Source organism: Strongylocentrotus purpuratus, unplaced genomic scaffold, assembly GCF_000002235.5.
Source record: "Strongylocentrotus purpuratus isolate Spur 01 unplaced genomic scaffold, Spur_5.0 spur5_scaffold_20, whole genome shotgun sequence".
Lineage (NCBI taxonomy): Eukaryota > Metazoa > Echinodermata > Echinoidea > Camarodonta > Strongylocentrotidae > Strongylocentrotus > Strongylocentrotus purpuratus.
The window spans coordinates 46808925-46834892 of record NW_022145606.1 but is presented as its reverse complement, the minus strand read 5'-3'; the positions used below and the strand labels follow the sequence as shown (position 1 = coordinate 46834892).

Below are 25968 nucleotides of genomic sequence, written 5' to 3'. Positions count from 1 at the left end.
TTCTTACGGAAGTCTACGATCATTTCCTTAGTTTTTGATACATTGAGTTGCAAGAAATGTAAGAGCTTAGAGACATTCCTGCAGTATTACGTTATAAAAGCATAATTATTATTATAATTGAAACTATGTCAGTTATCATGTTCCATTACAATTATGTTACATATTTCATGTTCAATTGAATTATATTTTCTTAAATAAACTTGAAGTATGAATTTTGACATTGACATTTCCAGAAATAGTTCTTTGTCCAGTGTCATTGGTGTGAAGAAAAAAATCCCAAAGAAGTGAAAGACCGAATCATCAAAAGTATATATTTTATAGAATACATGCAGGAGGTATGTGGAAGCTTCTGTGGATGATATTCGTATAATATGTCAGCGGTTATAACGGCAAGCGTATATAAACGTCAGCAATCAATAAGAAATCGAAAAACCAGAAGATGACTTTACCCATGATAATGATGTTCCATGGACATTAGTATGAGTAAAGACTATCCGTACTACATCGAATGATGTCATACTGTCTTGAACATTCTTTGCATAAAACGACAGACTCGTTTTCGAGTTTTCATCAAAATCTGAGGGCCTTTAAGTTCAATCTGCTTGCTTTTCTTCGTCGTCGACGAAGGAATATTTCCTTTCCAGCCAACATTTCCCAGGGACTCGGTTATTTCCCCTTCACTAGTATATGTATCATGTTTAATATTTTAATCGGAAGTTGAGTGTGATTTGAAGGCATCGTCCATATTAAAAGTCATCCTTATCTGTCGCCCTCTTGGTCAACATGCCATGGACTTTGAATTGAAAGACTCTTCACACCAACAAAACTCTCTGAGTTATAACCTTAATGATTGCATTATAAATGAAGGCGGATGTTGGTGGAGGGGGGGGGGGTTCAACTTCCGGGACCTTTTTTGTGGGGGGTACGCCGATATTCTGCAGACTACTGGGTACACACAGAGTAAACAGAGAGAAGGAGTTATCTGAATAATAACTTGTTGGGACGAAACTGACTTTTCTAAATTATGGGAGTGTGGTGTACGGTATAGATATGTTTTTAAAGATAAGGAATTCAACACCACAATCAATCAATCACGGCGACTCAACATCCCGAAACTTTCTAACTCTATGATCTCTCAGAATAAATAGAACTTGGAAACAAAATAATTACAGTTCAATAAATTATATTTATAATCCAACAATTGAACTGGTATCACATTTTACAAAGTAAAGATGTATGCAGTTATAAACGAAGAAAAACCTGACTGGTCAATAAATTGAACGCAGTACCAAAGTATGAATGTGAATATTCCTTTCACGTATTAATTCAAACAAACAAGCACATAGTTTTGTTTGAATACAAAATAGAATGAACTTTTGAATTGAGAATATATGAGATATAAATAAGATATCCAAACTTCAATGTCTTTCAAAACACGCTGCGAAGACTTGTCGACGGAATACAAGTGGCGACGTTGATTTTGACGACTGTCAGGCAAACTGAAATGTTCGACGTCCTGAACCTCGACGAACTACATGAAGTAGTCTAGGAGCGAAGGCCCATGGTGGAGATTGTCGAAACTGGTAAAGAGGAACTCGGCGACGATGTGAATCTCGTTGGCAATTTGAACCCGATAAGTACCAGGAAAAAACTTAAGAGATGAGTTACAAAGCAGATATCCGAAAACATCCATTTCCCATACACTACACAAGATTGAACCTGCCCAGACAGACTAGTGAAGATGGTAGCTGTTGGGAGCTATGCCGAAGATCTCGGGGAGAAATTGGTTCGAATCCCCGGTGGAGAAAGATGTAACCAAATAATACACTAAGTGTAGCTGGTGATGTAGTAACAACCAGGATACTGCTCTCCTCTGAGCTAAACGTTATCGAACCTAGGAGTAACCCATGGAACCGACGGAATCGCCCAAAAAGGACGAGTTCTAATTGGTTATTTTCCGTAACCAAGACTAACATTATTTACATAATTAATTACCGTCCGTGTCTTGGAAATACACCTGTAACTTTTTTTTTTAGAATTAACCGTGTCTTAAATACCAGATTACGTTAAAGTTGAGTTTACACGGTAACACATGAAATTAAAATTAATACATCAGTGATTTCCTGATTTCATAAATAAATTCAGAAATAGTCACTACAAGCTAACACAATGCATTCACATTCCTCCATCACCAGTTTCAATTTCAGTTTGATTTATTGGTCATGCACAATACAAAAGCTCAATTGGCATCAAAATAATTCTCCGGCTGTTTCTTTAACAAATAATTCAAATAGGCATTATATTAACATAGACTCACAGAAGAGAATATCAAATTACAAATCCATACATATTGTATAAGTTATACCTTTGAATGAGTTAACAAAATAACACATGTTTACGACAAAGAAATGGAAAACACACCACAGTTAGATCGAGACAACAAAGCCCAGTAGAATACATAACATGGGCAGGTAAACCAGAAAACATATAGCAGATAGTTAGAAATAGAGAGAAACAAAAGTAATAGGAGCGGCGATAAGAGAAAACAGAACAAAGTAAATTGTAGTGAGAATGAGAGAAATGAAGTCGAAGGGAGCAAGAACTGAACAAAGTTGAGGTAAGGGTTAAGATATGATGGAGGGAGAGGTGGTAGAGAGGAGAAACAAGAATAGTGTTCAAGAGAAAGATTAGGATGTGAGAGATCAGAATGGAAGAAAAAGAGATGGAAGGAGGGGTCGTAGAGAGGAGAAACAAGCATAGTGTACAAGAGAAAGATTAGGATGTGAGAGATCAGAATGGAAGAAAAAGAGATGGAAGGAGGGGTGGTAGAGAGGAGAAACAAGCATAGTGTTCAAGAGAAAGATTAGGATGTGAAAGATCAGAATGGAAGAACAAATGAAGGAAAGTAAAAGAGACATGAGATGAAAGTAGCAAGATATGTGTAATACAACATTAAAAACGTTCTTAAAAGTATACTTAGATAGTTCACCCAGTTGAGTTTCAATGTGCATAATACTTCAATGAAATACAGATATTAGGTACGCATAACTCGAGTATGGCATTAGCAAATAGATATGACCGTAATCAAACAGTACCAGTGCAAGGTAGTACCAGTGTTTATTCAACAAATATTTATGAGCGGGAAAAACACCCCTAAGGGGGGGGGGGGAATCATACTTATTTAACTTGTTATAACGAGAGGGGTTGCTGAGATGTGCGTGGGTGAACGGATCGCTGTGCAAAGGTTAAATATAATGTTTTCTGTTATGAATATCAGTGGGAGCTCCCACTCAATTAAAAAAAAAATTACCCACACAACTGCATTGCTGAATGAAACATTATCATATGCCTCTTACTTAGAGCAAAATCGGCATTAGAGCTACTTTGATCGTAACGTAAGTGCTAAAGAAGAAGCGTAAAATAATTTCATAATGTTGTACCGGTAAGGCCCCCTATACTCATGGAATGCATTACGTTTAACATTTTTAAGTGCATTAATAGCTAGCTAAGTATTTACAAAATATTTCACATTTTTGATTGACCAATTAATTTTCTTCCTCAGGTCGTGTGCTTGGGTTGTCAGTGATATCTACTTCCTTGAAGCATGAGGCTTTCCATAAAAACCTCGAGTGTCCTATCTGCCTGAGCTTCTTCAAGGAACCCAAGAACCTGACCTGCTCTCATACCTTCTGCAAGGGTTGTCTTGAGACTCTCCTGGAGTCTCGTGGAAAGTTGTCGTGTCCTACGTGCAGGAAGAAGAATTCGGTTCTTGGTGGAGACGTGGGTAGACTGCCATCAAACATAACAGTCAGATCACTTGTTAAAGATGTGGAGACACAGGGCCGGGTCTGCTCCAACAGTAATCAAGAAAACGATTCATTGCAAAGAAAATGGAACAAATGTCGAAAACATCCGAACTACGAAGAAGAATGTTTTTGTCTCAACTGTAACAAGTATGTCTGCTGCAAGTGTGGCCTATTAGAGCATGCAAAGGATGCTCACACTAGCCTGGAAGCAGGCGCACATGAAACTGAGCAAAAGAATCACGTCGAGAAACTTGCATCAGAAGCGGATGCAAAGATACGCAACGTTGACAAGTATTTTACTTTTATCGAAGACCAGCGTAAAAGGGTGCACAACATACAGGAACGACTCAATTGCGAAATAGATGCGACTTTTGAGGAATTAGTTGAGAAATTGAAGGAAAGAAAGAGGGTGTTGAAAAATGAAATTGGGCACAAGCTAGGGAAACTTAGGACTTCGTTGAGAGACATGGAGAAGCCGATTTGTAAGCAGATATACGAGATTAAGAAGGTTCTGGACTTGGTTAAGAATGGTCTTAGTTTTCCTCTCCAGACAGATGCTCTGACCGCACATAAAGCGACGTGTGAACAGCTGGAAGAGCTTCTGAACCGGATCAGGCCAGATGAGGAGCTGCCCAGAAGAACCGCTGAGGAAGGTGAAAGAATTGGCTTCAAGAGTCAGGGATCGGATGAACTCCAGTTGGGCCAGCTAACACATACCAGGGAGGTCCCTACACATACAAGGTCTAAATGGGTTCTGCGCACGGAAGTTCCATTACCTGCTGGAAAAAACATGAAGGAGGTGGTATTGTCACCAAAGAATGAGATAGCTGTTGGTTGTGGAGATGGAGGAATAGTCATATATTCTTCTGAGGGCATCATACAAATCATACAAGATACCGTTCTGAAATCGGTTACTGTTGGTGCCTTACACTTCATGCCTGATGGTGGATACATCATACGCGACACTCATAACATAATTTCCTTGTACACAGAGCTTTGTAAAAAGCTTGATGTAACGTTTGAAACAAAGGATGTTACGAAAGGTGTATGTGGTGGTCTTACTGTAGGCAAGGATGGGCTAATCTTCATAGGTTACGATGAATGCACGAAAATACAGGCATTTAAGCCAGAAGGGGGGGAAGGCAATTAGAGAGATAACGTGTAACGGATTTGTACCAAACGAGATGTTTGCGCTGACATCCAATCAAACGATTGTCGTTAGTACGAGTACATCTAATTTCCATTTTCCGTCTCAGGTAGAAGTGATCAACGATGTGTCTGGTGCTATCATTCATAGCATCCGCAAAGGTGGTGATTACTCTTACCCTGTTGTGTGTCAGGATGATTCAGTTATCATTGCATGGGTTAAGCGCGATCGGCGTCTAGTGAGCATTGTTCAGTACACAAAAGAGCTCAAATACATCAAAAACATTATCACTGATTTTAAGATAACGAAATCATATTACGGCTTTTTGCAAGCATTGATTACGGGAGAGATTGCTTTCTGCACTCGTGATATGTTATATATCTTCCATGAGACATCCTGTGCAGAATTGTGATTTAAATCAAATAGTCGGTCTAGACTCTGCTCTATTATAATGCTATCATTATGTTGACCAATTTTATTATGCCGTCTACAGTGGACTACGTGACGTTTATGCTTATTTAGTATGAAGTTGTTGCGCTCATTATTGCAAATGGCTGTTATTTTATAGACAGATGAAGGTAGATAATCAAAATCAAAGACGAGGGGAGGAGGTAGCACACCTTCTAATCGACTGAAAACATACATTGCTAATATAATACACAGTCATGCACGCTATTACGGGGGATGAGCAGCTGCCTCCTTTAATGATATGTGTAATACTAGAAAGATTATCATAGTGCTCATGGTAGCGGCAAAGTATTGTTCTCAAAATATTACAATGTATCAAAAAACGTTTGTTTTGAAATATGCAAAGAGAATTAAAGATATGCAATTTGTCCAAGGTCGTTTAATTATTTCTTTCTCGTCTCTCTTCTCGCCTCTTCTATCCGACATAATTTTTGTTCTTCAACTGTACAGTGTATCTACCATCTGTACATGTACTAACATACAGTTGTATTTGTATTTCTTGACATGCATAGCAGTGTTTCATATATGTAACGGTACTAAGCACAGGTGCAATATGTATCATCTCCCACTGAACTGTTCCTCTCTTCCTCTCTCTCTCTCTCTTCCCCTTCCCCTTTCTCCCTTTCTCTCTTTCGTTCTCTACCTTGTCTCTCCTCTTTGCCATCCAGTATGATGTACGTTTAGTTTATGTCTGCTACCAAAAATAGACATTTTTATCTGAAATTCTTAACAATTGATGAATAATTGATTTAGATCTTGGCTGTGACTTGTTCTATTAATGTGACATTGATTGTTGTCATGTACCTTTTCTGCAATTTATTTAAGTTAGTATTGTCTGTTGGGAGTCAGGGGAGTACAAATAATCAAATAATTCCCTGGCTCACAACAGAGAGGGTAAATTATATTGCATTGTTATGTTATCTATGTTATTTTGTAGTTTTTTGTCTATGATATGTTAATGTATTGTTATATTTTATACAAATGTGAGCCGTAAGACGATTTTTATGCCTTCATTTTATTTTGTGCATGATAATAAATTAATTCAATTCAATTCAATTATTTCATGTATTGGTTAAGATGGTATTTGTGTTTCTTTGTTTGTTTTGTTCCAATGATACTTTTATAATTTAGAACATCATGTATGTGTATATGCACATAGTTGTTTACTGGATCTGTGCGTATAACATTTCTTACTTTTAAGGGGTCTTACGCTGTACAATCCCTAATTCCCGCAACCTTTTCTATCTATCTTTGCTTATTATGCAATTATATTTCACTTATTCATTCTGCTAGGCTTATTACAATTTCCTTTGACTCAGTCCAAAGACTGATAATTTTAAGATTGATATATTTGCATTGTTCAAAATTGTATAAAAGAATTCAATACATTCGCAAAAATGGACAAGGAACAAAACTAAGATTTGAAATTAAGAAGAATTGTTTCATCTAACGCACCTCAAATCTATAATAAACTGAAACAAATATTTCCAATTATTAAAAACAGAAAATGAGAAATTAAAAGGAATAAGCTGACCCAGGGAACTCGACAGAGAGAAAAGAGAGAAAAAAGATGAGGCATCTTTTGAGAAAAGGTAAAATATTCAAGAGTGCCATTGTATTTGTTAATGGTTTACATTTGAAACCTAATACAAGTGACTAGATGATTAGCATTTAATTATTGGATATATAATTATATCGTTAAAAAAAAACATTTAGAAATACATGCAATACGTTCGTTGCAAGGGTAAACAGAGTAAATATGATAGTGAAATACGAAATAGATACCGATGATTTAGTTTGAAACTATAGATCATATTTTAGATCGTTACACTATACTGGTAACAAGTAACCCATATACCGATAGCAAAAACTCCCGACGTATAACAGGGAGGGGGAGAAGACTGTTCTATAGCCCAACGTTGTGAATTTCATGTTCAATTTAATTCAATTTACTAATTTAAAGATTAATTATTTCATGTCATATTGATTTGCTCTAAGTACTTTATACAGTGCGTCCCAGAAAAAACGAAACCGAGAAGTATCGATGTTATATCATAACTTAATCACAACCATAATTAATGAATGATACATATTTGGAAAGCTTAGAATCTCCTCTTTTAGTTGATGCTACTCCCGTGATGCATATTTCACGCATGAGTGATTAAACGCAATTTGAAGGAAGGAAACCAAAATGACATTTGGCGGGCGGTATCTGAATTTCGAAGAAAAATTCACATTTCTAGAAAGTTGAGTTTCTGCCCTTTCATATGACACCTCAATCAGGAAAAATGAGTGAGGAATGACAAAGTTATGTTTGTTTAAAGTAGTGCTTGCATTTCCATAATTTTATTAAACGAATTCGTTTTCACTGGCTGCCTGCCGTATCAATAAACGAAATTAACAAAAGACTTAACTCCGTTTTGTTGACAATCAGCCGTAGACGAGAGTCTCCATGCATGGCTGATTGTCAACGAAACGGAGTTAAGTCTTTTGTCAAATCTGCTTTTAGATACGGCAGGCACCCAGTGAAAACGAATTCGTTTGTTAAAATTATGAAAATGTAAGGGCTACTTTAAACAAACAGAACTTTGTTATTCCTCGTTCATTTTTCCTGATTGAGGTGTCATATGAAAGGGCAGAAACTCAACTTTCTAGAAATGTCAATTTTTCTTCGAAATTCAGATACCGCCCGCCAAATGTATTTTTGGTTTCCTTCCTTCAAATTGCTTTTAATCACTCATGCGTGAAATATGCATCATCTGAGTAGCATCAACTGAAAGAGGAGACTCTAAGCTTTCCAAATATGTATCATTCATTAATTATGGTTGTGATTAAGATATGATAAAACATCGATACTTCTCGGTTTCGTTTTTTCTGGGACGCACTGTATTGTTAGACTTGTAAGGTTGGTGTATATAAATAATAAAATTAAGCTTTTATTTGTCGCATGTGCATGTGCATTAAGAATTCCTTGTTATATTTTGAATTGGAAAGAAAATCAGTGTATTATATACCTTAATTTCTACTACATGTCGTCAATCTTGTTATTCTGATATGCATTCATGTTACTTTTCCGCCTTCCTCACTAGGTTTATGATTCTTTCAAAGTAGATTAATTAACTTACTTTATCATCTTTGTCACAGCATAGAGGCATCCGTGCATTGTTGCGCTATAAATTATTATGTTGAAATTATGTCAGTTAACATGTTCCATTCAAATCATGTTACATATTTCACGTTCAATTTAATTATATTTTCTTAAATGAAATAGAAGGAATAAACTTGAAGTATGAATTTGGTTACAGACATTTTCAGAACAATTCTCAAAAAAAGTGAAAGACCGAGTCATCACAAGCATTGATTTTTAGAGAATATATGCATGCAGGAGGTATATGACAGCTTCTGGTATAACGGCAAGCGTGTATGTCAGCAATCATGAGCACAAAATAGAAGACCATTTCTGCCATGATAAAGATGTTCCATCGACAATAGTACGAGTAAAGACTATCCTTACTCCAGCGAATGACGTCATATACTGTCTTCAGCATTCATGCATCAAACGACACACTCGTTTCCGAGTTTTCATCAAATACTGAGGGCCTTTAAGTTCAATTTGCTTGCTTTTGCTTCTTTGTCGACAAAAGAATATTACATTTTCAAGCCAAGATTTCAGAGGGACTCGGTTATTTCCCCTTCACTAGTATAAATTCATCATGTTTATTAGTTTAATCGGAAGTTGGGTGTGATTTGAAGGCATCGTCCATATTAAATACTATCCTTATCTGTCGCCCTCTTGGGCAACATGCCATGGACTTTAAATTCATTCAAGACTCTTCTCACCAACAAAGCTCTCGGAGCCATGCATAACCTTAGGGATTGCATTATGATAGGTTCCATAGGGGGTATAAAATAATAATAATATTATGTATAAATGATGATGATGATGATGATCATGCATGATAAAAAAAAAGGTAATGATGATAATAATGATAGTAATAATAGTAAAACTAGTAATAATACTTTTATTTGTTATGACGATATTGCTGATGATAATGATAATGATAATAATAACAATAAAGATACAAACATTAATAATACGAATGATAATGATAAAAATACTTGTAAAAGTTATAATGATAATGATAATCAGGGGCGGCGATTTCTTTTCATGACCAGGGGGGGGGGGGGGGGCGAAATGCGAGGGACGAGGGGACATAGTTAACGAGAGGGGCAAAGGTGACGGAAGTGACTACCCCTACTTAGATTTGGTTTGGACGAGGGTGTGCTGCTCAAGCCTCGAAAGCTCTAATCTATGTTGACACTTCACTTTTACTTCGCCTGTAATTAGTATGCAGTCCGAAGGGTTGTAAATATATATTAGTTAAATTTTTAGTAAGTAGGGAGATTGGGCATACATAAAGTGAAAACTGTGCTTACGTGATACCAACGGAATACAGATTTTCTATCGACCGAGCGAGAAGATTTTTGCATGTTTATTAGTCTAAACGCTGCTATATCGGGCCCTCTAGACAGTATTTCCTATATATTTGTTTGTTTGCACCTTTCACATTTTCCGGGGGGGGGGGGGGGACGATCCACCATAAACAATATTGAAGGGCGACGTGTCCCCCCCCCCCTCCGCCCCCGGGATCGCCGCCCCTGATGATAATTATAATGTATATACAATTTAGGACTCGGAAGGCTCTAGAGAATTATGATTTCATGCTATCCATCATATATTTTGAGTAGTGCCTCAAAACTGAGAAGATACTCTCAAATTTGGAGGACAAACTACAGAAATTTATAGTGATTTTGTGTACACGAAATACAGAAGAGTTTTTCATGAATACGTCACAATCCACTGGCCAAATAGGCAATTTGAGATTCGCATAGCTATAGTGATCTCATATGTCAAACATTCACAATTGTTTTTTATTGGTCTGTTTTATTTCGAACTTTCACCATTCTGATTTTTAACTAATTACGAAGATTGGAATGCCCTCTGATACCATGTTTTTAAGCGCATGGTACTGTATGTCTCCTAACAAAGAGATACCAGAGAGAGGAGAATTGAAGATGACATGTAGAGAAAGAGGATTTTCATGCTCATCACCATCTGTGTTAAGATGAAGAGAATATCATCGGCCGACATTTGACGATTCTACAAGTAACCTTGCTCTAAATTAAACACATTGTGTGTGGAACTGATGTTAAGTGTTTTGTTTTCTTCTTCTTATGTCATGTAAACGACATGGGTTTTCTCATGGACCCTGGATTATTTAAGAAAAGAGAGAAAGAGAGAGAGAGAGAGAAATAATAGAGTGACTTTGCCTCGAAACCACAAAAACCCATTTACGATCCATATTGGTATTTCCATGATATACGGACTGGCACACTCTTTATATCATGTCACAGTATCGTAGGTGAATAAGATGTTGCATACACCTGGGCTTCTAACAAAGGTAACAGAAGAAGGAAAAACACATTCGAAAGGAACACTCTGAAATTAAACGTACCTAGATTGAAATCATTTGTAAGGATGTTCACGCTGGTAGGTTTAACACTAACAAATATTTAATGATCACTGATTGTAACCTGGGGAGCATGGGTGCTTAGAAGCTCAAAAACATGTTTGTCGAATAGATTCTGTACAGTAAAATTATTATGGAAAACTATTTGAAGTCTAAGCATGTCTAAATTTGGGTACTAATTCGTTCCGCTCTGATACAAACATTCCTAGCTAATATAATATACGAGAAAAACTCAATAAACATATTTCTGAAGTGACAAATTGAAAGAATATTTTGGCTTCTGTTTATGACACTTTTCCCGATATTCAGATCCACCATCATTAAAAAGATTTGAAATTCATATTTGTGTAACATAATGTAATTCATGAAATTAGTGAAAACCCTAAAACTTAAATTGCGAATGACATTCATGCACAAAAGAAATGCAAATAATACCAAAAAAAAAAAATGAATACATTTTTTATTATTTTCTCTCAAATCAAGTAAATAATGTACAAATCATTTTTAAATTAACTGGATGCATTGTAGATTTTTTTTTTTGATTAAACATAAATTGCAATAACAAAATAAACTGTTTAGAAAAAAAATTCATAAGAATATTAAAGGGACTTACTAACATTGTTCTGATGAGAGATAGTGGTGCTAACGTAGTGACTTCAATGCTAGATGTGCAATCAAAGATAATCTGAACATTTGAGTGAAAACGGACCATTATTCATGGTACAATTTTAGAAAAACTGATCTGATTGATTCCCTAATTCTCCTAACTATATTATTACAATTTAATTACATTTTGATGAATGTAAATCGTCACAAAGCAATAAAATGGCTCTACATTCCATTCCAGACATTTAATTGTTGACAGATTTTGTATAGCCTGTTTTATGTCTTTTCTTCATGGAAAAACGGTTTGAAAAATATAAAAATGGTTGGGAGAATTTACTGTTAATCACTGTTAGAGGGTGTCATACATTGACACCTTCAAAGAAAACCATAGATATGTCAGAGGGTTAGTACAGTAGAAGGAATGTAGTAAGTAACATTTTATATAAAAATTAAGCAATTTTGTCATCAACCTTCAACAATGTTACCGAGTCACTTTAAAGTAAACTTGAGAGATTTTTTTTTTGTTAAACATACTCTCAACACCCTCATCGACACACTACTACCACTCACCATGCGGCACACGACACACACATACAACACACACACACATACACACACGCACACACTCATCACCCGACCACACTTCCACGGATATACCACACACTGCTCCTAACCTCCTCAGAAGACCCAAATTGAAGCGACAGAAGAATAGAAATTATCTATTAAAACAAAGGAATACATTATTAAAACGAGGCTACAATAACCCAGTGTTAAAAGTTCATGAAAACTTCACTTGTTCCTACTTTTGTAAATGTAGGCTAATTTCCCTGCCCTCCCTGCAATATTCCTTTCTTCATCCCTAAATATATCGGGCTTTCCTCTGCATATATATCCAATTTCATTGCAAAAATAAATGTATTTAAAGGGATAGTTGAGTTCTGTTGCAGAGGGCGCTACACAAAATATTTTTTTTTGTGAGATAATGAAAACTGAGTGTCAAATTTGTAAAGAAAGATAATATTTAGATGACAAAATCATCTTTGTTTGATCAAAATCGGTTCAGAGACGGCTGAAATATAACGGTTTATAATACTTGTGTACCACCACAAATATTGGATATTTTAAAATATTTGAAAAAACCGTTGAACAAACGAAATAACGCCTTTTACGTCGTATTTCAGCCAATGCCGATGTTGGCTTTTTTGTTGGCATTTTCGTGTTGCTTATATTACCCACAATTAGCCGGCTCATGTATTGTTAATTTTAATTAAATAATTAATTAACGGTCACCGTGTTTTTTGGAAAGTGGAGCTGAATTGGTATGATCGTATTGCCTGAATTTCACACATTTTGGGGTCTAAAATTACCTTCATAGCAATGTTAGGTTCTAAAAGGGCACTATTAATGTCATAGATAAGAATAAGAGCAATAACCATGCACTTTGAAGGCATTTGCGGTCCGAAAAAAGAACTCGACTATCCCTTTAATGTCTTTGTTCGTGGGGAATTAGCGGACAGCCCGAAATGAATATCCGTCCAGTCGACAGTCCTTAATTCCCTTAGCTCAAACTTAGCTATTAAATTCTGCCATAACCCTTGAACATGTAGACACTTCCAGAACAAGTGTAAATATGTTTCAATCTTTAGCTTACAAAATGAGCACAAGTTATCTTCAACAAAGCCGAATCTCAATAAGTGTTCTCTAGTATATATTGCTCCATGAAGCAGTTTATATTGAATTTCTCTTGGTCTATTAACAAGAGTACCTTTCCTATAGGCCTACCCAAAATGTCCCTTTATACCTCATTTGAATAATCTGAAAATCCCCATCCATCGTGAATCTTAGAAACAAATAAATGTTATAACTTCTCTATAAAATATTCATAAACCTTCCTCGATAATAAATCTCTGCGGAGCTTCAAAGTACTGTTAAACTGCATGCATTAAAATATCATAATCTTTTAGATCCACTAAATACACTTTTTACTTATTACTTTTTACATGCACACACCACATCAATACGTTCTCCCTCACCCACACTCGCAACTAGCAGGGCTGGGAATAAAAATGACAAAGCTGAAATAAAGTAAAGCTAATTAGCCTACATTGTGCTTCAAAATATTCCCCTACTTCATTCGAATTTCATGAATGTTTTCTTAAACATTATTGGGCAATATATTCGTTCAGTTTAAGTTTCTTATTTTAGTATAAATTTCCTTAGATTTATATTCTAATACATAAGCACCTGTTTAACAATTATAATCAAACGAAACTCGAATGTTAAAATTCAAAACATAATCAAATAAAGGCATTTTCTTATTGGAATGTGGGGAAAAGTGCTCAGATGCAATGGCAGTTGATAATCGTAGTCCCTCCCCCACCCATCGTCATTTAAAAATAATTTATTTCCTTATCACGTGATATTATTTGCGTCATAATGCCTATTAGGACCGACTCACTGAGCGAGAGATATGTATTCTTTTGTTTGGTTTGTTAGCTCTAGTTATATGTATTTTCCACTCGTTTCGTTTTAGGATCCCATGATCCAAATGACTTGCAAATATCAGGGACCTGCTTATAGTGTCACGTCACCATACGGTGAAATACAGCCCCACGTACACAGATAATGTCTTTCATTCCATGCGGGTTATCTGTCACTACATGAACATCTGATGGAACAAAGTACATTTGTGCAAAGGGAAAATGCATTAGATTGAATTCTAGAGCATTTTTTTTTCGACACACTGCATGTTTTGGCATTTTTCAAACCGGATTCATAACCAAGAGACAAGCTTTCTTCTTATCTTGCGAAAGAGACATTGTAAATGCCTTTATAACACGTTCTAGAATAGACCTCTCATGTCACTTATTGCCAATAGGATTAGTTACATTCTTCTGAGTAGTGGACTCGACGCCTCATTCCACGATTTATTTCGCATTAAGCAGGATCTAGGCAAATAGTGAGTATATATATAATTGTAGACTCGTTACATCTAAATGGCGTTGATCCAAGCAATATTGGATATACTCGGTTCCCCCCAAAAGGGGACTTTGCATTAATAAAAAAAGGTCTCTCCATTGAAGACTTGTTGTTGTTGTTGTTGTTGTTGTTGATCATGGTGAGTATACGTGATGTCATGTCGTTGGAGAACAATTCAACATTCTGGTAATGATCGGCAATTTGCATAAACTATTGAGCCCAATGTTCCATGATGGCGGATGATAGGCGTGTACCCAGCTTCTGAAGGGAGAAGGATTCAATTCTGCTGTTTATTTTGTAATGTAATGTTATATATTTGTATTAAAGGTCAAAGATCAAGTAAAGATCGGAATAGTTGTCACGGAATATTGACAAATTTCACATTACGTTATTATTGCATGGTGATCTCAGGTTAGTCACATGCAAAGTATCATAATATACATGATATAACGAGCATGTATTGTATTTTTCTCTTATTCTCTTTTCGACCTTTATACATTAATTTTAGTTTTAACAGTATCTGCAGCTGAAATGTCAATTATACTGCAACGAACTTATCATTGGAATAATTAATAATCTCTTACGTCTTTTCTTAATTTCTTAGTCCTAATTCATACTAGGCCTTATTATACAACATCTTAACGGGGACTACAGTCTGAAATTCTGTGGCAGGTGCCCCTGTTCCCCCCTCCCCCAACCCGAACCCTCCAAAACGAGCAGCTTATGATAGCTGAGGGCTCTAGATAACAAATGTATATTATTCGAAATGGCTCATTCTATGCTTGTTTTATATTTTGTGTCGATTTTTTTATCTTTCTTTTCTGGTTCACAAAAATCAACTTGTTTAGTATACAGTTTCCATCCAACACTCTTTTTTTGTAAAGACCGTGGCCTCAAATTACCTATTTATTTTTATTATAATCAAACGGTCAGCTGAAAATATTAGATATTAAGGTATTTACTACAATTAAAATATTTGTTGATCTGTTACCATAGTAACGGCCAAGCAATCACGTCCATTACCTACAAACAAACAGATTACGATAGATAAGGGTCCTTGCAAACATAAAATCATAATTTAGAATTATGCAAATATTTAGCTAACAATATATTTATTACATACCGGTATTTTGTTTATAGAAATATAGTTTTGTTCATGCAGCGAAAGCAATTTTTTAACATGACTGACACATGTAACACCTTACAGGTGAAAAAAAGTGAGAAGCTTTAATTACAAACATTGACATGTTTTCAATGAGTTTTTAACTGTTTACATTACAAATATCTGATTTTTTCTCAATTTCTAATGTTCTTGATCCGTTACCATGACAAAGTTAGTACTGAGGAAGTTCTTAGACGAGCTGGAGTGCAAAGTATAATGATACATGAGATGTTGATTAGGCAGTTGAAGTTCAGGGGTCACATTACACGTAAAGAAGGCCTAGATAATCTTGCTTTGACAGGGAAAATTGTGGGAAGGAGGAGTAGGGGAAGAAGGAGGATACTTTGGATGGACAGTCTGCAGAAATTGTTGGAAGAAAAAGGAGTGCTAATAGAGAAGGCTAGGAACCGAGGGTTGTGGAACAGCAGGATCGTCAAAGTCAATCGATATGGCACTAAGAGAGAGAGAGAGAGATAGAGAGAGAGAGAGAGATAGAGAGAGAGAAAGAGAGAGGCCGTGGTAATAGCCCTAGTTGTTTCACTCATCGCCAACTTTAAGGCAAACAAGCACATTTTGATACTTGAAGGTCCAAACAGAAATACTAAATTTGAGATTGTGTCTGAGGGAGTGGGGTCTTTTCAATTATTGACCCCTGGACTAATATTACTAATACATGTGATAAATATGGCCCATGTACAGTGTAGGTTTACATGACTTGTACAGAATGTTTTCCACTCAAAATGCCCATCTTGTGAAAAGGCATCAATTTATTCGGGTTAGCATAGAATGACTTATTAAGCACATTATCGGATCATTTCTTTTCTGTGTGTGGCACGATAACATATATCTTATGTTTAATCAAGAACAAGTCGGACAGCGTAATGGTGTTTTAAAAACTTAGAAATGTGATTAGTTTGAATAACCCAATTTTTGGACTAACACTTCTACGTTTCATTGTGTTATATCCAACTTTCAAACTATTTTCAACTATCAAAAAGGTTTGTAACTTAAAACTCGTAATGAAAATAATATTAATTGAAAGGTCTGACATTTGTACCTGGCACCCAATCGAATCCAATCTGATCCAGGTATTTATATAAAGCGCCAATATCTAGTTGTCTAATCAAAGGCGCTAAAGAGACTAAAAACTACCCAAAGTATCTGTTTATGATTCACCCAAATCTATTTGTAATATAAAGCAATATTGATTTTATTATAATTTGATGTTTTAAGACAAACACATTTTCTTGTTTTCTACACCAATATACCAAATTCGTAACATCACCGTTTAAGCAGTTCAAAATCGGCCCATATTTTAGGGTTTAAATGTGTTACATAGCTTTAACATCGTACCTATTATTAAAGAGGAATGTTTGTATCATAACGGAACGAAATAGTACCCAAATTTGGACAAATAGTTTTTCATTGTAATTGTACTCTAAAGAATCTATTCGACAAACATGTTGTTGAGCTTCTAAGCACCCACGCTCCTCAGGTAACAATCAGTGTTCATAACAAACTTTTTTCAGTGTAAAACGTGCCAGCGTTAAAGGGATAGTTGAGTTCTGTTTTCAGACCGCAAATGCCTTCAAAGTGCATGGTTATTGTCCTTATTCTTATCTATGACATTTCTAGTGCCCTTTTAGAACCTATAATTGATATGAAGGTAATTTTAGACCCCAAAATGTATGAAATGTTGTCAATACGATCATATCAATTCAGCTTCACTTTCAAAAAAATACGGTGACCGTAAAGTTATTATTTAAATAACAATAACAATACAAGGGCCGGCTGGCTGTGCGTAATATAATCAACACGCAAATGCAAAAAAAATAAAGCCAACATCAGCATTGGCTGAAATACGACATAAAAGGCGCTATTTCATTTTTTCAACGGTTTTTTAAAAATATCTAATGTTTGTGGTGGTACACAAGTTTTAGGAATCCTTATATTTATGGATATTTCAGCCGTCTCTGAACCGATTTTGATCAAACAAAGATGATTTTGTCATTTAAATTGTATGTTCTTTTAAATTTGACACTCAGTTTTTCATTATCTCACAAACAAATATTTTGTGTAGCGCCCTCTGCAACATAACTCAACTATCCCTTTAACATGATTACAAAAGATTTCAATCAAGGTACACTTCTTTTCAGAGTGTTTCTTTCAAATGTGTTTTTCTTTCTTCTGTTACCCTTGTTAGAAGCCCAGGCGTATGAAATATCTTATTCACCTACGATAGTGTGACATGATATAAAGAGTGTGTCAGTCCGTATCATGGTAATAGTTATGGGGATCGGACATAGATTTGTGTGGTTTCCAGAAAAAGTCACCCTTTTGTCTCTCTCTCTCTCTCTGTCTTTGTCTAAGTCATTCTTCAAAACATAATTCTTTTTCATCATGATAACATTATAATTCGATTCACTTTATGCATGTACAATATTCAAATTACGATATCATTTTTTGCTGAATGGAATCAGTTATAATATGAAGCAAATTATAACCCTTTCTCTTACTACCCAAAAGCCAAAACAAAACACCGCCCCTTACAAAAAGTCTTGCAAAAGAACAAATACACGCACCACAACAATGCCATCCCATTTACCCACCACCCTCACAACCAACATGGCTGGGGACAAAAATGACAAAGCTGAGACAAAGTAAGGCTAAAGGCCTACATTATGCTTCGATACTATTTTCTACATCGTTCAAATTTCATGAACGTTTTTTTTAAGCATTGTAGATCAATTATCGTTCAGTTTAAGTTCTTAATCTTTAAATAGTATACATTTCCTTAGATTTAGATAATAATAAATAGGCATATGTAGTACAAGTATACTAAAACGAAACTCAAATGTAAAAAATCAAAACATAATAAAATAGTGAGTAGAAATCCAGAGCCTGTTTTATACTCTTAACCCCACCCCCATCTAATATCATGTTTACATTTGTAACGGAAGATTTGTAATTGTCGAGATTTGATAATGTGTAGTAGATTTAAATGATTGAAAGGTGGGACAAAGTACTCAGATGCAATGACATTTGATATGTATTGAAATCTCCCTCCCCCATCGTCATTTAAAATAATTTCTTTTCTGTATATGAACAGACTAAGGTCTCCACTTGTTGAGTCGAATGCCCAGGCCACCTTATCACGTGATATTGTGTGCGTCATAATACCGATCAGGACCGACTCACTGAGCAAGAGATATGTATTCTTTTGTTTGTTGTGTTAGCTCTAGTTATAGTATTTCCACTGGTTTCGTTTTAGGATCCCATGATCCAACTGACTTGCATCAGGGACTTGCTTATAGTGTCACGTCACCAGACGGTAAAATACACCCCCACATACACAGCCAATGTCTTTCATTTCATGCGGGTTATCCGTCACTACATGAACATCTGATGGAACAAAGTACATTTATGCAAAGGGAATCTGCATTAGATTGAATTCTAGATCATTTTCTTTGACACACTGCATGTTTCGGCATCTGTCAAACCGGATTCATAACCAGGAGACAAGCTCTCTTCTTATCTTGTGAAAGAGACATTGTAAACGCCTTTATAACACGTTTTAGAATAGACCTCTCATGTCACTTGTTACCAATTGGATTAGTTACATTTTTCTGAGTAGTTGACTCGACGCCTCACTCCACGATTCATTTCGCATTTAGCAGGATCTAGGCAAACAGTGAGTATAATATATATATTGTTGACTTGTTAAATCTAAATTGTGTTGATCCAAGCAATATTGGATATACGTATAAAACATCATCTGGTTTGACTCGGTTCCCCCAAAAAGGGGACTTTGCATTTATAAAAAAGGGCCTTTTCATTGAAGACTTGTTGTTGTTGTTGTTGTTGATCATGGTGAGTGTACGTGATGTCATGTCGTTGGAGTACAATTCAACATTCGGGCAATGATCGGCAATTTGCATAAACTTTTGAGCCCAATGTTCCGTGATGGCGGATGATAGGCGTGTACCCAGCTTCTGAAGGGAGAAGGATTCACTTCTGATGTTTATTTTGTAATTTAATGTTATATATTTGTACTAAAGGTCAAAGGTCAAGTAAAGATCGGAATAGTTGTCACGGAATATTGACAAATTTTCCATTACGTGATTATTGCATGGTGATCTCAGGTTAGTCACATGCAAAGTATCATAATATACATGATATAACGAGCATGTATTGTATATAATTATCTCCTTTCCTCTTTTTTCGACGTCTATACTTTGATTTTAGTTTTGACAGTATCTGCAGCTAAAATTTCTATTCCACTGCAACAAACTTATCATTGAAATAATTAATAATCTCTTACGTCTTTTCTTAATTTCATAGTCATAATTGAAACTAGGCCTCATCATATAACATGTTAAAGGGGACGAAAGTCTGATATTCTGTTGCACGTGCCCCTGTGCCCCCCTTCACCCGGATCTACCACTGTTGCACTGTTTGTATTCGGAGTAGGACATTTCTTGACATTTTTACCTCTGACATTATTACCTCTGACATCTCTACCTGGCATCCCAATCCAATCCAATCCAGGTATTTATCAAGCGCCAATATTTAGTTGCCTGATGAGACTAAGGCTGCGTTCATGCTTAAATTTTGAAGGCAGAATGAGCGATCTGAAACGCTCATCGTAAACGCTCATCGTGATCGCAGTTCCACGATGTAGTGTTCATGCTTACTTCTCTGGCTCCCCAGGCAATTCTCCGTATGTGGCCTTAATTGTTCTTCCAGCTGGATTCGCAAACCTTCACTGTGCATGCTACGTAGACCCACTAGAGGTCAGTGCGTTGACCCCATTTAAACGCGTTTACAAATTGTAAACGCATCTTTTTGTGAGTTTACGATCGGCGATCTTGATCGCCGTTTTTCGGTGATTCTACAAAAGTGAGCTAAGACGCAACCGTGTTTTAAACTAAACGCGTAAGGGCGCGTTCATGCTTGATTTTGACGGCCAGAATCAGGCATCTGTTACGCGTTTAGTTTAAAACACGGTTGCGTCTTAGCTCACTTTTGTAGAATCACCGAAAAACGGCGATCACGATCGCCGATCGTAAACTCACAAAAAGATGCGTTTACAATTTGTAAACGCGTTTAAATGGGGTCAACGCACTGACCTCTAGTGGGTCTACGTAGCATGCACAGTGAAGGTTTGCGAATCCAGCTGGAAGACCAATTAAGGCCACACACTGAGAATTGCCTGGGGCAGCCAGAGAAGTAAGCATGAACACTACATCGTGGAACTGCGATCACGATGAGCGTTTACGATGAGCGTTTCAGATCGCTCATTCTGCCTTCAAAATTTAAGCATGAACGCAGCCTTACACAAACGTCTGTCCATGATTCACCCAAATATATTTGTAATATAAAGCAATCTATTCCACTGATCATTTAAAATGTCAACAAGTGAAGTATTGAAATAATTTTAAGGACCTGTGTATTTTCATTTACCATATACATGATATACATGCCTAGATTTAATCTTTCTAAATCTGATATCCTTTTACTAATGTAAAACGCTGCCCCCCAAAAAATATATTTTCTGCAAAATTCAGGTTTTCTCAATCTATTCAACACCAACGGTTGAAAACCCTCTCATATTCAAGTATAGCATACCATAGCTATGCATGCATAAATGTAGTTCGTTTTTTTGTTACGTTTTAGGGTTTTCACATATTTGTATGAATTACATTATGTTACATAAATATCTATGAGAAATCTTGGTGAGGATTGTAGACCTGAATATCGGTTTAAGTGTGATAAACAGAAGCCAAAATATTGTTTCAGTTTTTCCCTTCGGGTATATGTCTGTCTGAGTTTTTCTCATATATTATAATAGAGAGGAATGTTTGTATCAAAGCGCAACGAAGTAGTACCCAAATTTGGACAAATAGTTTTTCATTGTAATTTTACTCTAAAGAATCTATTCGACAAACATGTTTTTGAGCTTCTAAGCACCCATGCTCTTCAGATAATAATCAGTGTTCATAACAACCTTTTTTCAGTGTAAAACGTACCAGCGTTAAAGGGATAATTGAGTTCTGTTTTCAGACCGCAAATGCCTTCAAAGTGCATGGTTATTGCTCTTATTCGGGTAAAGTGTCATAAACAGAAGCGAAAATATTATTTCAATTTTTCACTTCGGGTATATGTCTGTCTGAGATTTTGTCATATAGAGAAGAATGTTTGTATCAAAGCCGAACGAAGTAGTACCCAAATTTGGACGAATAGTTTTTCATTGTAATTTTACTCTAAAGAATCTACTCGACAAACATGTTTTTTGAGCTTCTAAGCACCCACGCTCTTCAGGTAACAATCAGTTTTCATAACAATTTTTTTTTTTTACTGTAAAACGTACAAGCGTTAAAGGGATAGTTGAGTTCTGTTTTCAAACCGCAAATGCCTTTATAGTGCAAGGTTATTGCTAATATTCTTTTTTATGAGATTTCTATTGCCCTTTTAGAACCTAAAATTGCTATGGAACTAATTTTAGACCCCATAATGTGTGAAATGTAGCCAATACGATCATTTTAATTTAGCTTCACTTTAAAAAAATACGGTGACCGTTAAGTTATTATTTAATTTAAACAAAAAATATTTGGGCCGGCTGGTTGTGCGTAATATAATCAAAACGCAAATGCAAACAAAAAAGCCAACGTCTGCATTGGCTGAAATACGACGTACACATTTTGTTTAAACGTTTTTTTTTAAATATCTTATATTTTGTGGTGGTACACAAGTATTAGAAATCGTTATATTTATGGATATTTCAGCCGTCTCTGAACCGATTTTGATCAAACAAAGATGATTTTGTCATTTAAATTGTATGTTACTTCAAATTTGACACTCAGTTTTTCATTATCTCACGAAAAAATATGTTGTGTAGCGTCCTCTGCAACAGAACTCAACTATCCCTGTAACATCATTACAGATGATTTCAATCACGGTACACTTCCTTTCAGAGTGTTCCTTTCAAATGTGTTTTTGTTTCTTCTGTTACCCTTGTTAGAAGCCCAGGCGTATGAATCACCTACGATACTGTGACATGATATAAAGAGTGTGCCAGTCCGTATCATGGTATGACTAATGGGGATCGACATAGATTTATGTGGTTTCCAGACAAAGTCACACTTTTCTCTCTCTCTCTCTCTCTCTCTCTCTCTTTTCTCTTTTTTGTCTGAAATCATTCTTCAAAAATATAATTATTTTTCATCATGATAACATAATAATTCGATTTACTTATTGTACAAGTCTCAAATTGCGATCGATTTTTTTTGCTAAATGGAATCAGTTCTTTATCTTTAAAGAGTATACATTTCCTTAGATTTAGATAATAATAAATAAGCATGTGTATTACAATTATAATAAAGCGAAACTCGAATGTTTTAAATCAAAACATAATGAAATACTGAGTAGAAATCCAGAGCCTGTTATACTCTTAACCCCCTCCCCCTTTTAATAACATGTCTACATTATTTTGAAACAGAAGATTTGAATTGTCTTTATTTGCTATAGTGCAGTAGATTTAAATGATTTAAATGTGAGAAAAGTACTCAGATGCAAAGGCAGTTGATATATATTGAAGTCCCTCCCCCCAATCGTCATTTAAAGTAGTTTCTTTCTGTCTTTAAACACACTCTTCCACCTGCTAAGTCAAATGCCCTGGCCACTTTATCACAGGATATTAACTGCGTCACAATGCCCATCAGGACCGACTCACTGAGCGAAAGATATGCATTCGTTTGTTTGGTGGGTTAGTTATATGTATTTTGCATTAGTTTCGTTTGTGAACCACATGATCCAACTGACTGGCATCCTGCTCAATTTTACGTCACCAGACGGTGAAATGCAGACCAACGTACGCAGCTTCTGTCTTTCAGTATATTGCTAGGTAAAAAGGTCAGAGGGAAAAATGACCGAAGTAAAAATGTCAGACGTAAAGATGTCAGAGGTGATAATGTCAGACGTAAAGATGACATAGGTTAAAATGTCAGACGTAAAAATGTCAGAGGTAATAATGCTAGACGTAAAAATGTCAGAGGTAAAAATGTCAGAGGTATAAATGTCAGAGGTAAAAATGTCAGAGGTATAAATGTCGAGGCTATAAGTCAGAGGTAAAATTTAGAGTTAATAATGTCAAAACTTTTTTTAGTTGCCCCTCGATGAGCTTTATTTGTTGTGAGAGATCAAACTCTGAAATTGACAAATTTATGATCAACATATCAAAAACATTGTTTAACTGTATAAATTTATAGCATCATTAGACTGCTTGAATACGTGATAATATTATTTGCAGGATATTTCTTGCAGGATTTATAAAAGATGTGCTGGCATATCATGTAGACTGTTTCCAGCAGGTACATATTCGTACAAATCTACACGTTTAACAAAATGCATCGTGAATTTGGAAAGAAAAAAAACATTTGACTTAAACTATATTTCTCTCAGGTTTCTCAATCACAAACATGATGTTATTATATAAAGTAACACTGCGCTATGTTAAAATCAACAAATACATTAAATTTCTGACTTCGTAACGTAAGAGCTAAAGAAGAAGCGTAAAGTAATTTAATTATGTTGTACCGGGTAAGCCCTATTATGCATGGAATGCATTATGTTTAATATTTTTTCAGTGCAATAATAGCCAGCTAAGTATTTACAACAAATTTCACACTTTTGATTGAGTTGGCTAACTATTTTACATATTTGTTTCTTCTTTCTCAGGTCGTGTGCTTGAGTTGTCAATGATGGCTACTTCCTTGAAACAAGCTGTCCAAAACTTGCATAAGAACCTCGAGTGTCCTGTCTGCCTGAGCTTCTTCAAGGAACCCAAGATCCTGACCTGCTCCCATACCTTCTGCAAGGGTTGTCTTGAGACTCTCCTGGAGTCTAGTGGAAAGCTGTTGTGTCCTACGTGCAGGGAGGAGACTTCGGTTCCTGGTGGAGACGTGGGTAGACTGCAATCAAACATAACAGTCAGATCACTTGTTGAAGATGTGGAGACCCAGGGCCAGGCCCGTACCAACTTTAATCAAGAAAACAAATCATTAGAAAGAAAATGGAACAAATGTCGAAAACATCCAAACTACGATGAAGAATGTTATTGTCGCAACTGCAACAAGTTCGTCTGCTGCAAGTGTGGCATATCAGAGCATGCAAAGGATGCTCACACTATCCTGGAAGCAGGCGCACATGAAACTGAGCAAAAGAATCGCGTCGAGAAACTTGCATCTAAAGCAGATGCAAAGATACGCAACGTTGAAAAGTATTTTACTTTCGTTGAAGACCAGCGTAAAAGAGTGCATAACATACAGGAACGAATCAATGGTGAAATAGATGCGACTTTTGAGGAATCAGTTGAGAAATTGAAGGAAAGAAAGACGGTGTTGAAAAATGAAATTGAGCACAAGATAGGGAAAATTGAGACTTCATTGGGAGACGTGGAGAAGTCGACTCGTAAGCAGATAGACGAGATTAAGAAGGTTCTGGACTTGGTTAAGGGTGGTCTTAATTTTCCTCTCCAGACAGAGGCTCTGACCGCACATAAAGCGACGTGTGAACAGCTGGAAGAGCTTCTGAACCGGATCAGGCCAGATGAGGAGCTGCCCAGAAGAACTGCTGAGGAAGGTGAAAGAATTGGCTTCAGGAGTCAGGGATCGGATGAACTCCGGTTGGGCCAGCTAACACATACCAGGGAGGTCCCTGCACATACGAAGTCTAAATTGGTTCCGCGCATCTGCGAGGGATGGTAGTATCAACAAAGAATGAGTTGGCAGTTGGCTGTGGCGAGGGAGGAATAGTCATATATTCTTCTGAGGGCATCATACAAGATACCGTTCTGAAATCTGTTAAAGTTGATGCCTTACACTTCATGCCTCATGGTGGATACGTGATACGCGACACTAATAACATAATTTCCTTGTACACAGAGCTTTGTAAAAAGCTTGATGTAAGGTTTGAAGCAGTGAATGTTGTGAAAGGTACACGTGGTGGTCTTATTGTAGGCAAGGATGGGCTGATCTTCATAGGTCACACTTCATGCAATAAAATACAGGTATTTAAGCCAGAAGGGGGGAAGGCAATACGAGAGATAACGTGTAAGGGATTTGCACCACGCCACATGTTTGCGATGCCATCCAACCAAGCGATTCTCGTTACTCATTTTGTACACAACACCGTACAAGTGATCAACGATGTGTCTGGTGCTATCATCCATAGCATCAGCAAAGATGGTGATGATGATTACCCTTACCCTGC

The 25968-nt window shown here is 36.2% G+C and overlaps 2 protein-coding genes across 2 annotated transcripts; both read left to right on the top strand.

Moving 5' to 3' along the window:
• Positions 1 to 1741: 1741 nt before the first annotated feature.
• Positions 1742 to 24448, top strand: LOC115927756 (tripartite motif-containing protein 2-like). The gene is made up of 4 exons (XM_030994006.1): positions 1742 to 1811; positions 3563 to 4608; positions 5063 to 5205; positions 24436 to 24448. The coding sequence occupies exons 1-4, from the start codon at positions 1742 to 1744 to the stop codon at positions 24446 to 24448; spliced, it is 1272 nt and encodes a 423-aa protein (XP_030849866.1).
• On the top strand, positions 24442 to 25463 carry LOC115927755 (tripartite motif-containing protein 2-like). Its single transcript, XM_030994005.1, has one exon. The coding sequence runs from the start codon at positions 24456 to 24458 to the stop codon at positions 25461 to 25463; it is 1008 nt and encodes a 335-aa protein (XP_030849865.1). The 5' UTR covers positions 24442 to 24455.
• The last annotated feature ends 505 nt before the right edge of the window (positions 25464 to 25968 follow it).

Coding starts and splice junctions, on each gene's coding strand:
- LOC115927756 (XM_030994006.1), top strand. CDS start 1,742: ATGGTAGCTGTTGGGAGCTATGCCGAAGATCTCGGGGAGAAATTGGTT. Junction 1,812..3,562: donor AATCCCCGGTGGAGAAAGAT/GTAACCAAATAA, acceptor TTTCTTCCTCAG/GTCGTGTGCTTGGGTTGTCA. Junction 4,609..5,062: donor GAAAAAACATGAAGGAGGTG/GTATTGTCACCA, acceptor TTTCCGTCTCAG/GTAGAAGTGATCAACGATGT.
- LOC115927755 (XM_030994005.1), top strand. CDS start 24,456: ATGATGGCTACTTCCTTGAAACAAGCTGTCCAAAACTTGCATAAGAAC.